Source organism: Mastacembelus armatus, chromosome 5 (assembly GCF_900324485.2).
Source record: "Mastacembelus armatus chromosome 5, fMasArm1.2, whole genome shotgun sequence".
Classification (NCBI taxonomy): domain Eukaryota; kingdom Metazoa; phylum Chordata; class Actinopteri; order Synbranchiformes; family Mastacembelidae; genus Mastacembelus; species Mastacembelus armatus.
Window position 1 is genome coordinate 27,010,651 of NC_046637.1, and position 14,475 is coordinate 27,025,125.

The 14,475-nt window shown below is 41.6% G+C and overlaps 1 protein-coding gene across 1 annotated transcript; it reads left to right on the forward strand.

The window, feature by feature from the left end:
- The first annotated feature begins 274 nt into the window (after positions 1–274).
- c1ql4b (complement component 1, q subcomponent-like 4b) lies at positions 275–14,338 on the forward strand. The gene is made up of 3 exons (XM_026307140.2): positions 275–461; positions 1,626–2,305; positions 13,730–14,338. The coding sequence occupies exons 2-3, from the start codon at positions 1,757–1,759 to the stop codon at positions 13,907–13,909; spliced, it is 729 nt and encodes a 242-aa protein (XP_026162925.1). The 5' UTR covers positions 275–461; positions 1,626–1,756; the 3' UTR covers positions 13,910–14,338.
- Positions 14,339–14,475: the final 137 nt, after the last annotated feature.

The following is a 14,475-nucleotide window of genomic DNA, read 5'->3' on the forward strand; positions in this document are numbered from 1 at the left end:
CGGGGGAGCTGTAGTAGGCAGATGCTGAGCAGACAGGAGCAGGACGGAAAATACAACAAGTGAACGAACTGTTGCTCTGCTCGGTGAAAACTCTGTGAAAGTAACTGGTCAGAATATGTCATTTGGTTTTCAGGAGCGCTCCCACATCTGAGTCGTCTTATTGTTTGCTGAACATTTTGCCCTCCGTGCCAGCTCGGGCTGCTTGGAGCATTTCGGACAGTGCTGCGCGGCCACCATGCAGGAGTCCTGGATGAGATGAGAGATTTAGTGCGACTTTGAGTTTGCACCGCAGCGCAACTTCACCCGATGCGACAGTGGGAGCGCTCGGCCAGTCTTTGGAGGATTTCATTCGGGTCCTGAACCACTTTCCCTGCGGCGTTTCCATCTGAACCCGCAGGATGAAAAGACACTGAACACCGGGTGCAAAAGACAGAGAGAAGAAAAAAAGGGGACGAATCGTGGTAAGCATATCTGTTTTGTGCAGGAGTGGCTCAAAAGTTTGCTTGTGAAATGATGATATTTTATTGTTTTGATGAAACCCAGTGTTTGACATGTAAGTTCTAATTTTATTGCTCGGGATACCGTTTTATTTTTGTTTTTGAAAACTGGCTTCAGAACATAGGCCTATGACAATAAGAGCATAGTTAGTTTGATTATTTTTATTATTATTTTAAACATTAAAATTATTTAAATAAACCTAAGACAAAGTCCCTGCTGTGTCTTTCCCCCTGTATTTTAAACTACAGAATACAAATTATATCGTTAATTAATAAGAAATTTAAGTGCTTTGGTAAATGTCTTATACATTTTCATTTAAACATTTTTGGTTTTATAGTTCATGACTGTTTATTTTATTGTATGTGTTTCCTCCTAGACTGCAAGATATTCAGTGATTTTTTTGTGGAAAAAAAAATGTTTTCTGCTTCAGCCAAGTTGCATTTAAAGCAAGAGTTTCCATATCCAGTGCAATTTGGCCTGCTCTTTCTACTGAATTTGCCTTTTTATGACCTGTAACAAATCTGTGCTTTAAATGGAGGAGTAGATTGCTGAGATAAATCTAAGCCAGTCTCCTAAAACAATATATAAAGAGAGAGAGAGGTGTGAGCCCATCAAGGAAAACAGAAGAAAAGAGCAGATATTTATCGTCTCTTCTCTTCTCGTTCTTGGACAGACAAGTAAAGCGTCCTTCCCCATATGTGGTGGGTGAGATGAACTCCAGTGGGAATACTGTAGACCCCACCTGACATCTCTCTGCCTGAGCAACAGAAAGCTTTTCACTGGAGCTTCCACATCCTCAGAGCTGCGTTAAAAAAAATAAAACAAATGTCCAGCATCTCAACGGTGACGCTCGTGTTTGACAAAAACATTTAAATTCTTTGTTATTTTGGTTTGCAAAGTGATGTGCTATCTTTAGGGAGGTTAACAGCCCCCAGACGCCCCAGTGAACCACAGAAAACTGAAAAATAATAGGATACCAAACCCATGCTGAAAGACTGTTTTTATTCTAACTCCCTCTTTTGATTTTCTCCATATTTGCCTGCCCGCTGCTTAGAATTGCCACCAAGTATTTTTTCTCTGTCCCGAGCAATCACACATTTTCTTCCTCCACCTTCTCCATCCAATAGTTACTGTCTACCCAGACTTCAGCCTGGCTGGCACAACCATTCCAGCGAAGGGGGAGGAGGACTTCCTCACGCTGGCCGCCTCCCGGCTCAGCCGCAAGAAACGTGTCATCGGGGCTGGAGTTGGCGTGGCCATGGTACTGGTCCTGCTGGTGGCCATTCCCCTATTGGTCCACACTACCAAAGGGGGAGGGTCCGGAGGAGGGGGCACGCATTACGAGATGCTTGGGAGCTGCAAGATGGTATGTGACACATTTACCCCCCCACAGGGAGAGCTGACAGCCGTCTCCCCACAGCCCCCAGACTTCCCAAACCGCAGGGGCAAACAGGGGTTTAGAGGGAGCCCCGGACTTCCTGGTCCTCCAGGCCCTAAAGGGCCTCCTGGGCCACCTGGAGAACCCGGAAAGCCAGGCCCACCTGGTCCACCGGGGCCTGGGCCTGGTGGCTATGGCTCATCCTTCTACAGTCCTAAAATCGCCTTCTACGCCGGCCTCAGAAAACAACACGAAGGGAGTGAAATACTGAAGTTTGATGATGTGGTGACCAACGTAGGGAACTACTACGAACCGACCACGGGCAAATTCACCTGCCCTCTGCCTGGTATCTACTACTTCACCTACCATGTCCTGATGAGAGGAGGTGATGGGACCAGCATGTGGGCTGACCTAAAGAAGAACGGACAGGTGAGTGTGGGTGTAGATGGGTGTGTTTGTGCGTCTGAAGTGTCTCTTCGAACTTATGAACTGAGTGTTTGGCCTTTTCACATAAACCCCCAGTCTGCAACTACCAACACAACAACGTACGTTTTCTGTGCTTCCACTGTCGCTTTTAAAATAAAACCAAAATAAACCATTTGTCATGTAACGCCACTGTGGTTTAGGTTTGCTTGGGAAGGATTTAGGTAAAAATAACTACTTCGTTCAGCTCAAGGCACCTCTCTGTTGTAACTACAGTTCAGTTTTATTCACGAGGGTCTCCATCGTCCCTGGTTAAAATAATCCACGATAGGTTAAAGTTAAGGAATGACTGGCTAAAAGAAACTAACGCTGACAGTTTGGTGCAGGGAGCAAACACTGGCCTCCTGTGTTCAAAACATTACGATGTTTTTTCCCATATTCTTTTTATCTCTGCAACGTCACACACTTTCCTCCTTTACTCTTGTCGACCCCCCACAGCCGCTAGAGGGCTTTGCCATGTTTGGGTTTTTGCTTACATTACTGATGCTGCGGTTTTTTATAGAAAGGTCAGTGTCACATTAAATTCATTAAAACATGTAGATGTAACATCTCTATGACATAGGGTCAACAAAAGCGAATAATTTAAAGATCCATAAAGACCGGATTTATTTCAGGGCTATTGAAGTTTTATTTTTATTTCACTGCACAGGTGCAACAGTCTAACCACATAATGGATAATAGCATATTGAAAAGACAAAAATATACCAAAAAGAGTCCAAATGTTTTTTACTTTGAGGATTAAATGAAATTAAAATGACTCATGCTGTAGCTCAACTCTTGTATGCAGGAGAAGAACCATCAACCCTCTGTTCAATGCAGTGTAATCAGAAAATATGAGGACAAAGAAGAGGAAATGAAGGCAGGATGAATACAGAGGCAGAGGTGGGACTAAGAACTGCTTTACATGGAAAACCAAAACTGTAATTAATTGTACAACTCGCAAACAAAGGGAGGGCGAGCGAGCAAGAGAGAGAGAGGGAGAGAGAGAGGGAGAGAGAGTGACAGCCAAGCGATCAAGAGGATAACAATCCCCCATGTCTCAGTGGAGCAAAGACAAAATTCAACATCTGGCTACTGTCCTCTGAGGTACACTGACTTTAACACTAACAAATAAACAAGTACAAATGCCTGGAAAAAGCCTTTAACGCTTCCATCTGGAGATCCGTGACAAGCTTGAAGTACTAAGCGCTTACTCTGTGGAAAAGCTCTGATTCTGACATGCGTGCTGCACAACAGAAGAGTGACGTCCTGGGGATTAACGGAGATGAAGAAAAGAAAACATGCTTTGCAATTGTTACAAACCAAGCCACACTAGGCTGAGTGTTTTATGGTGAAGCAGTGGCTTCTCGACACAGATTTCACACGGTACATGAACCGACAGCAGCGTGCTCCTGAGCAGACCATCACCCTGCTGGGGTGCTGCTTTACTGAATCTCCATCCTGCTACACTTTAAATCCTACAAGTGGACCCATAAGAATACAGCAAGGGACCAGTTTGCATCACAGTCTTTTTCTAACTAATCCTCTGCTCCTTATGGAAAAATGCTAAATTATACTTCTAAAGGGGAATTTTTGTTTTTCTATGTCGGCAGTTCGGCACAGTCTCTGTCCCCTGACCTTGCTGACCTCACTGCTGCACCGTAGAGGCCTTTATAGGAAACATATACAACCACCAAGAATATGCAGCTGGCCTAACAGACCTCTTTTACCATTCACAGTAATACAGCAATGTACCACTACCTGTACACACATCACTGGGCTACTAGGACTCAAACCTTGGGACATTACAGTGGCTGAGTGGACCAGGACCCCTGCACCACCTATGCACACTGACTCCACGTGGTTGTTAGTTAGCGAGATATATCCAAAACAGATTCCAGTGAAATTTGGTGAAAAGTCAGCATCCTCTTTTTTTAAGTGTGTTCAGGCTGTTTTTGCAAAAACATTGCAAACCATTTTTTCCCGAACTTTCAACTGCTGACCCTCCTTGTATATATGAAACAATGTGGCTATGATTTGGATTTACAGAGCTGGCTCCAGGTACAACTAATGAATATTTTCATTATTGATTAATTTGCAGGTTATTTTCTTGATTTATCGATATATTTTTTATTCTGTGACAAACTGAAAACAGTTGAAAAATATTCATATAACTCAAGGTGACATCTTCTAATTGCTGTCTTGTCTTGACCAACACTTCACTTGACCAACACTTCAGGATACAAAGAAAAGGAATAAAAAGCTGCCTCAGAATACACAGATTTGACAGATTTTTACACAGAAAAAAGTGCAATAGTTCACAATGAAACTATTAAAATGATCATATCTTGATATGTTTTATGATCTTTAAAAAAAAACGCACCAAAAACATCTGTTTGATCATCTGTTTTTTTTTTTTTTCTGGCTTACAGTCTCAGTTTGTGTCACATTTCACAGGAATCTGTTTTAGTGATTTTGACGTAGACCGCTGTGCTCCAAATACACATCACTGCACAGCAGATCTTTCATGTGACTGATCGAGTCCATAAAAATAGCAATTCCTCATTTTATTGATTTGATGGGATGTGCATAAATGCCAGATATAATTGGGGCACTTGGTTTGGTTGCGTGTCTTCACAGATATTGTCATTCCTGTCTTCTCCTGCTGTTAAATCTTTCATAGCCTTTAGATGAGATCTTCTCTCCTCCACCTGTGCCCCTTCTGCATACACACACACACACACACACACACACACCCTTTACACTGGCTATTGACTCCATCTCCATTAATTATCTTTTCCATCAACTAAATTATTTAACCCAATTCAGTGCTGATATTGCCCTCACTGTTTCATTGCACCTGTTTTTTTCCCCCAGTGAGCAGACAAGTGCTCTGTAACAGTGAACCAGCTAAGTCGATGAGAAAAACCTTGACGATACTGAAAAAGTTTGTCAGTTTAGTGTAAAGTCATTCAGCAGCACGTTACTCCTCTACCAGTACGACGACTGTAACAGTCCTTCTGACTGGGTAACCTGTAAAGCATGACAAGACAAAATTTGTCTCCAGCTAATTAACAGAGATTCATTACATCTTATACACTGCAATTAAACTATTCAACAGCAGGTATAATTATGAGCTACTTGTTGATTACCTTTGTTGCCTAACAGGCTCTTTTAGAAACAACGCCAAAACATTTTTGACATGTTTAAGAGCAGCCAGCTCCTGACTGAAAAAATGACGAGGTTACTGTAAGATGTTTAGTACGGCACTGGTCAAAGCTGCAAATTAACATGTTACACTTGATGTGTTTAAAAAGCGTAAAGACAACAGTTCACTGTTTTGTGTTGGACTCTTATGCTAAGCTAATCTGGTGGCTCGGCCTACGAATTTATCATAAGAGAGGCATCACATATGAACTTTTCCCTAAAATGTCGACCTGTCCTTCTAAAGTCTGGCACGCCTGTCTCTAGTGTGTTTCGCAACATGTGTGGAAGTGTGTGTGTGTGTGTGTGTGTGTGTGTGTGTGTGTGTGTATAGGCTACAAGCATTGTCAGACTGATGCATGGTGTTGATCAATGTCTTGTCAAAGGGAGCTGAGAACAAGACACATCCTGGAGAGAGATCACTGCAGAAACAGGCAGGATGCAGACAAGTGGGCTGATAGTGAGAGAGATGGATGGATGTATATTCACAGGAGGATGAGATAAAGAAAGGAAAAATGTATCATCCTCTGTCCTTGTTGAAGGGAGATGTTGAGGACAAGAGATGCAAGCTAGTTAATCAGGCACATACCTGACATATGTCTATGGAAAAAACAGACGCTTTGCCGGATGATTGTCCCAACTGTTGGCTAATGAAACGTGTAGCTGATGTGCAAGTTTACACCGAGTTGGCTGAGCTGAATCACTCAATGAAAGGAATTCTCTTCAATTCTTATGTCCCATAACTCATCAAAAGATTGGTGTTGAGGTAGATGACCTTTTCATGGATATATAATTCACCACCAATATGTACTTTGCCCTTTACAGTGATGAGCATGGAGTGGGAGTATGAATATTTATAGCCAGTCCAACATGTATGAATCTGAGTTGGTCAGTCTGTAGTTGGTCACACACACACACACACACACACACACACACACACACACACACACACGCGCGCACACGCACACACACGCACACACACACACACACGCACACACAGACTTATGTTGCAGTCTAGTGGTGAGGACACTCGTAGACATAATGCATTCCCTAGACCCTAACTCTAAAACCAAGTCTCAAAAAACCATTTACCAGCCAAAAATGTCCTAACAAGTCCAAAATTTCCACACAAGAATGGTATCAGAGTAAAATGTGTCCACACGACCATAGAAAGTTGTAGTGTATTATTAAAGGTGTGTTATAAATAAAGGTTTGATTTCAGTAGAAAACATCTTTTAGGCTCGGCCTCAAACATAAAACAGCATAGACAGTGTTGTGCAAACTAAACACTTTCTTTGTGCAAATCATTGTGTTTTTACCGAGCTCTAACTGAAACACCAAGTTTATGCATTAACATCAAAAATAACTAAGCTAATTAGATAATTAAATACGCCAGTTAAAAATTGTGGTGATGACAAGCTTGAACTGGAGTATAAGAAATAAACCGCTCATCTCCAGTAGGTAGGTGTGATGTAGCTTCTGTGAGAGGTGTAAGGTGCTAATTACAGTATCTCAGACAAGGTGTCAATATGGGCCTCATGGGGCACTTCATTAAACAGTTCATACTTTATTTTATTTGCATGTGTTGCCAGAATAATTCATAAGCAAGAATAATTTTCTGTGTGTTGCATTGATTTGATATCAGACACAATTGACTAACATTATAATGGGGAGCATTTTGTGATGAAGGATGAAAAGCCTTCACTTCAGACAACGTTTCTTGTAGCACAAACAGAAAGAATCCTCCAGCTTAGCCTTGTTTTCTTTGCTTGTCTTTTTCTTAGAGGACACACACACACACACACACACACACACATCTTTGTGCATGGTTGTACACACAGTCATTATTTGACTATGTTCCTGTTATAATGGCTAAGGCCATTATATTCTGCCCACTGAAACAACTCAGCGCACCGTGTTTTACATTGCCTTTGTTGTGCTTTTCTTTTGCCTCCCTGTTATATCATTGTTTAAGTAAAATTGTGTCTTTTATCATCAGCAGGGCTTTACACTGCTATTTTAAGAACTTACATGAACAATGCCAAAATATACACGGGATAATTAATTTTTTTTAAGCGCTGGTATGTTCAGATTAGATGGTTAACTTCTGACCTGTGACACAGTTTTTATATGATGCATGAGTGTTAGATGATTAGTCACTTTGCTGTTTGTGTCCCTGCAGACTGTGCATCCACTGCAGGTCTACAGTGTGAGGCGTTCGACTATTTGTTATAAAGCAATAGTATAATTTAACTTGTTCTGCAGATAGACCATCCAGTGAACCCATTTATACCCAATTAAGGCATTTCCTCTACCCTCAAAGGTTTCAGTCTAGAGCCAATTAGAGACTTTCTAATCAACATCTTGACACCTTGGGCCTTGAGTGTCATGGCAAAATATTAGCATTTAGTATGCCAATTAGTGTGTTAGTCTGCAGCACGGGAGGAGGGTTACATGTCGACCTGCATAACAGGAACAGGATACCTCAGGCTGGTACACATGGATGGAAGCAGAGACAACACAGCAGGTTTTACAAAAAGGGCCATTTCAATTGCCCTTCTTCTCGCTCCCAGTTCACCTTTAGAGGTCCCTCAGGCAAGTTTAAGAGACCCCAGTCTCAATCGCCTCGCTCCGCTCTGAGAGGTCTGTACATCACACTGAATGAATCCTGTCAGTTTTATTACCAGAGGATCAAGGCACCACTGTGAAACAAAACAAAACTAAAAAAAAAAATAACACGCTACATACACAGCCCACATCCCCAACCTCATTTATACCCCTCCCTCATCTGAAACAGGCATGCCTGATCAGATTGTTATCCAACAGGCTCCCTCACCATCACTCAAAGTCCACCTCAACTTTAAAATCCCTTACTCGAATCCAGTGTTTAGATTGTTAAAGTGCCTGTGGCTGAAAGCCCATCTGTGTGTCCTTAGCCAAGTTTCTGCTTTCATACCCTTCTTTCCATGACATATTCTTCTTTTCTCCTTACCCCAAGCCTCTTTCCTGCTTTTCTTCTGTGAGACAAAGCTTACACAGACAGACATAAACATTATGAACACTCAGTTTAATATTGGATCGCTATAGATAAAAATGACAAAGATCTTTGCCTAAATAAATATGAAACAGAGAATGTCAGCTCTTAAATATGTCACACAAATCAGTGGTACACAGCTGAAAATGTAGATTTTATTGAGCATTTAACGCAGTCGGTGAATTATTTCTGTGCTGTCAATTTCCTCACTCTCTCTTTCTCGCTCGTCTTCCCTGTCTCTCTCCTCATTTAATGTTACCCCCCTAATGAAAAGCGGAGGCAGTGTAATCTTCCCTATTGTCCCAGGGGTCTTGCTTCTCCCCAACAGCAGCAGATCAAGTCGGAACCACATTGGACCAACAGACAGAAATTCACTCCCTTGTCGCTATCAATCTCCGCCGTTGTTGACAATAATCCTGATTTGCCTTCCCCTCTTGTTTTCCCTCCCAAAGTCCCTGCACCTCCTGCCCACTTTAGGAAAACAAGCTTTCACTGTGATTGTTACTGACAGCTGAACCTGCAGATTCATCTGTGCTGGTTTCAGTGTCAAAACACTGCAATGTTAACAGCTCGGCTTGGACCAAGAAATTACACGATTTTCTTCAGTGGTATGAAAAGAACCTTGAAATTAAGCAACTATATATATCTACTGTATATATATACAAAAATGGGTGTGACTATTTTCCATTATTAGGTGATTAATGCTGATGCATGAATTCATAAGAAGCTTTTGACTTTCTGATTGAGGTGGAGTTTATTATATTTCAACCTTTTTACTGTAAAATCTGAACCTGAAATGTTACTTTTAATGCGAAAATACAGTATTTCCTTTGAGTAGATACATAATATAGTACAAACTCAATTGCATAGAAGGCAAATACCTGAAATCTGTACTACAGTAGTTGAGTACATATAATTTTTTGCATAAATAGACTTTGATGTGAAGAAATATGTAATATCAACAAATAGGTGATTTATTCACTGCAGGTTATGTTCAGATCTTGCATTAATATTGATGATAACAATGATAATATTTTAAATGTCACCCTCTTAAAAATACATGCATAAACTATATAAAATAGTGGATCTTTCCACTGGGTTACTGTATATGTAGAGAGGAAATACAACTGAATTAATCATAAACATAACAAATTAAATGTCAGCACCTCCAGTGTCTGAGCTAAGGCTAAGTAAACCTACGCATCTCATAAGGAAGTCAACCATAAAGAGTCATAAATAACACTGTGTCCTTTGGGCTGGCAAATATAATTAGCTGATGTTCATGTTTAAAAGGCCATTTCAGTGAGTTGGTGTGAATATCACCGCTGCAACTTTTGTTATGACCCTTAAATACGGGCAATTCAGAAAGGCAGAAACCAGCGGTAGCTGTAATCACACTTTACAATGAAGGCTTGTAGTACTGTGGTCCACGCACATACAGAATGATAAACCAGTTTTAATTGCAGTTTTATGCTGTACTTGTAAGCGAGTTACAGCAGCCTGTGGGCTCTAACTCAGCTGAATATGCTGTCAGGTGAATCCTGCCGTTCAGCCGTGCAGACAGATGTTGGATGTACAAGATGTCAGAATCTCTCGGATGTTAGATTTTTTCTAAAACCTATTAGGTCTCCTCAGGGGAGCTGTTCAGTCCCTTCAGAGCAAAGCAGTCTAATAGTGTAAAATAACAAAATGTCTCACATGCTGTGTGGGTTTTCCTGGGTGTTCACTTGAGATTCATAAAAACAAAGAGGAAGAGGAGTTGCTCTTATCAAGATGTAGTGAGAGACAGGCTGTGTGTGTGTGTGTGTGTGTGTGGGTGTGTGTGTGTGTAGGATCTTATCCTGACCTCCTGTTAGTATTTCATGGGCCCATTTGACCACTCTAGCCTATCCTGTGCCCCCATTTATTGCAATTGTATTGAGGTATTGAGGAGTTGGACCTATTAGGCGGTGAGCTGCCATGGCTGTCCAACTACCAATTACCGTAGCCTGCAGCCCTGTATAGCCTGCCCTGACGCATCTGGGGTAGGGAGGGGTGAGGAATGCTGTGAGGAGGGGAGGGAGAGGAGGCAAGGGGGGTGAGAGTCCTCTGGAGACCTGCCAGAGCAGCATGCCGTTAATCAATCCGATTTAGACCGGACAGGGACACACTTAGTCGCTGCTCCCGCCAACACTGCCACGGTGGGGGAAAGAAAACGCGTGCGTGACCTGCATCTCACTGGAGTGTGAGGACACACAAAGATGGATAGATGAGTCCAGAATGAAGAGATGGAGATGGGGTGGCAAATGGGAGAAGAATGATGGAAGGGGCGTGAGGTGTGGAGGGAGAGACAACAATTAATGGAGTGATGTGAGATGCATAAAAACAAAGAAAATGTATTGATTCATTTCTGTGTTAAAGAGGGGAATAGAAATGTTCACCTCTACATGGAAGAAATACAGAGAAATATACTGAGTTAAATGGATGATATATGCAAAAAAAAAAAAAAAAAACCTCTACATTGGATGGAGAATGATGGGAATGGGTCGTCTTGATTTGTTTTAGTGATCACAAGGGAGTCAGGGAAGCTCGGTCATTGGTGGAGATGACAGAACATGTCCTTAGTCAGACCCAGACCCAGAGCGGGAGACAAGGATGGAGTGAGGGTATCATATTTGCATTCATTAATATGTATGCTCTTGTGTACTTTATTTTCCACGATTAAATTGATTGTCTGCTTAGTTGGTTACTCACCCAATGATAGTGCAATTTATTATAAGCAGATTTGCTCACTGGGCGCAAAAATAACTTTGAGGACTTTGAACTAAGCGTGGGAGCAGATGAAGTAGCCAAAACATTTAACAGCATAATGAATAAAGTTATGCTGCTCTCCATCCAATCAGCTGCTTTTCCACGTTGAAATGTGTTCGACTAAACCCTGGGATACTGGGCTGCTCATCTAGAAAAAAAAAGCCTCCAATTATAGGGGAGGAACATGACATTACACTTGGCTGCTGCAGGTTTCATTCTGCTCCTGATGACACCTCTTCTTAATTGCATGTATTCACACATACAAGCGCTTCACCATGCTGAAATATAGGGGCAGTGCTGGATCAGTGTTCAGGGGTATTGTATATTTTAGCAGGTATGTTAATATGTGCAGAAATCTCAAGTGGCTTTTCATACCATTAGAGGCCCAGTGTCATGTGGATAACATCTTTGTGATTTACTCATAAAAACTAACTACATTTTTTTTAAAAATGCTGATGAACCATATTAGTTAATAAACTTGTGCAAGGCTCCATGTTCTTCACTTCTGGTAGTGTGTCGACTGAGGATACATGTGACTGCTGCATAGCGGCCGTTAATCCCAGTTTTATGAAGCTCACAATGTCAGGGCCGTGTTTTAACTGTGGGTAGAACTGAGCTTCTGTAGTTTGATGAACATGTGGTGTTGTTCATCTGTGTCTTGTATAGTTTTCTGTGTATATTTTTTCTATTTTTCATCTATCACAGTTGGTTAAACTGATGCTCTGTTTCTTGTGAAGTGACGTGTGACTTTCAGCTGCAACACTGAGCTGCTCCCAGCCCAATAAAGAAGGTCTAAAATCCCACTGTACACGTTTCAAACAGCAGAAAAGGCTGAGAGTGTCTAGTGAACAACCCTGGGAGTTAGTTAAGACCAAAAGCAGAACAAAAGGAGAGTGAATATTGCACTTACACAAACATGACTCAGTGAAAGCAAATGTTACTCTGTCTGCTGCTGTTTGAAAGTGTAAAAACAACTGTATGATAACAATCTGTCACATTAGCTTAAAAGGTCTCTTTACATTTAATGCATATATACAATGGATGGATATTTATTTAAAGATGCAACATGTAAAATATTTAAGAGTTAGCGATATCTGGTGGTGAGAGTGCAGAATACAACCTTCTGTCCCGTCCCCTGTTTCCAGCCTTGATGGGGGGTAAGGTGGCCATCACAGTTAAAGCTAAATGTGATTCTCTGTCTGGAGCCAATGTTTGGTTTAATCATTCTGGGCTTAGTCAGACCCAGAGCGGGAGACAAGGATGGAGTGAGGGTATCATGGCGGCACAACATGGCAACCTCCGTAAAAGGAGACCCGCTCCCTATGTAGATTTAAAGGGCTCATTCTGAGGTTAAGAAAATACAACGGTTGGTATTTTCCAGTGATTACACACTAATGACAACATGGACTATAAGCACTATATTCGATTTCTGCTAATAGACGGCTCTAAATATTACACATTGTACCTAACATATAACTCCAACATACAAACAGCCAAAAATTACCTAAAAAAACAAAGAATAACCAAATATTGCCAGATATTGTGAGTACCTAATGAAGTGAAAGTATTAACAGTTAAGTTGCAACAATCAGTGTGTCTGTCGTTGTCCTTCGGTTTGCTGTAATTGCGTGACAAATGAACCGATGTCTTTCCTGATACCGTCTGTGCAGTTCCTATCAGACTCTGCAACAGGTGGATCAGGTCTGAGAGCAATAACCCTCTGGAAAAATTGATAGCGGCTAAGAAAGGTTGTGCTCTCAGATGGAGGTTTGAGGCCAAAGATCACTGCACATCTCATCTAGCTACCCAGTGGACAGGAAAGCATCCGTACTGATGACACCGAGATCACAGAAAGATACCAGTTACATCCAAATAAAATGAAGCAGCAGAGGTTGTGGGTACAGGACAATGACTTTAACAGATCTGGCCTGTTTTTATTAGGATTGTTCTGATTAATTGATCTTGAATGTTTATGTCAGTTTGTGTGTTGCATTAAACATCCCTGGTTTTCATAAGGCTTGCTTGCTGCATCACAAATTCATATTCGTGGCAGGTCAGTTGACTTGACTCTGATTACGACTGTTACCACTGGCAGAAGAGACACATTTTGCCCATACATGCCTGATTCTAGGACAGAATTAGCAAATCCTTGTCTAATATGGTACAAAGGTTCAACAAATATCAACACAACATATGGGGTGTCTCTGTGACTTGAAGGTTAAGCTGACGACCATGAGCCAAATCGCTCCTGAATCTTCAACAGGGGTTACAAAAACCTGAAAACCTTTTTCCCTGTGGCCTTTGCTACATAAATGTTTTTTTATTACTGCAGATTATGAACAAATCTCTTGTCTTTATCTCAGGTGAGGGCCAGTGCAATCGCTCAAGATGCAGATCAGAACTACGACTACGCCTCCAACAGTGTCATCCTGCACCTGGACGTAGGGGATGAAGTGTGTGTACAGTTGGACGGCGGCAAAGTTCACGGTGGAAACACTAACAAATACAGCACCTTCTCTGGCTTCCTGATCTACCCCGACTGACAGTATCCTCACCTTTCTCTCTGTAATCAAGCCAACGTTTTCCTTTCCTTTCTGCATCTAACATATCACGCTTCCACAGTGTAATTTATCATCTCACTGCTGTTCAGCACACCAGACATGTAATAACATGATCACAGTTAACAAATAGAGTTTAAAGAGAATCTGTGTAAAAATTAAAAGAGTATTTGTATATATTACCAGTTGACGTTTATTTGGGATACACACAGTTGTGTAATCATTATTCTGTGCCATGTACAGTACACTGTATGTAAGCATGGCTGCAAGAGTAACACGTGTTTCACCTGCACATTCGCTTGTACATGCGCACAGGCGTGCAGACATGAACTGAGCTTCTATCAGTTGTCGAAATAAGACAAGATGACCATTTCAGCCAGCAGTCTGAAATCGACTGAAATGATCTCTGAATGTAGACCGTAAATCGAAGTGTGTGTGTGTGTGTGTGTTTGGCCGCAGCCTCTCACTTTCACTGTGAGACGGATTTTCAATATAAGAAACGAGAAAAGTTCTGAATATATCGATGACAGCTGATAGATAATGCAGCCGAC

Excerpts from the sequence above, each read along its gene's own strand:
- c1ql4b (XM_026307140.2), top strand. The coding sequence starts at position 1,757 with ATGGTACTGGTCCTGCTGGTGGCCATTCCCCTATTGGTCCACACTACC. Across the intron at positions 2,306-13,729 it reads ACCTAAAGAAGAACGGACAG|GTGAGGGCCAGTGCAATCGC; the intron begins GTGAGTGTGGGT and ends TCTTTATCTCAG.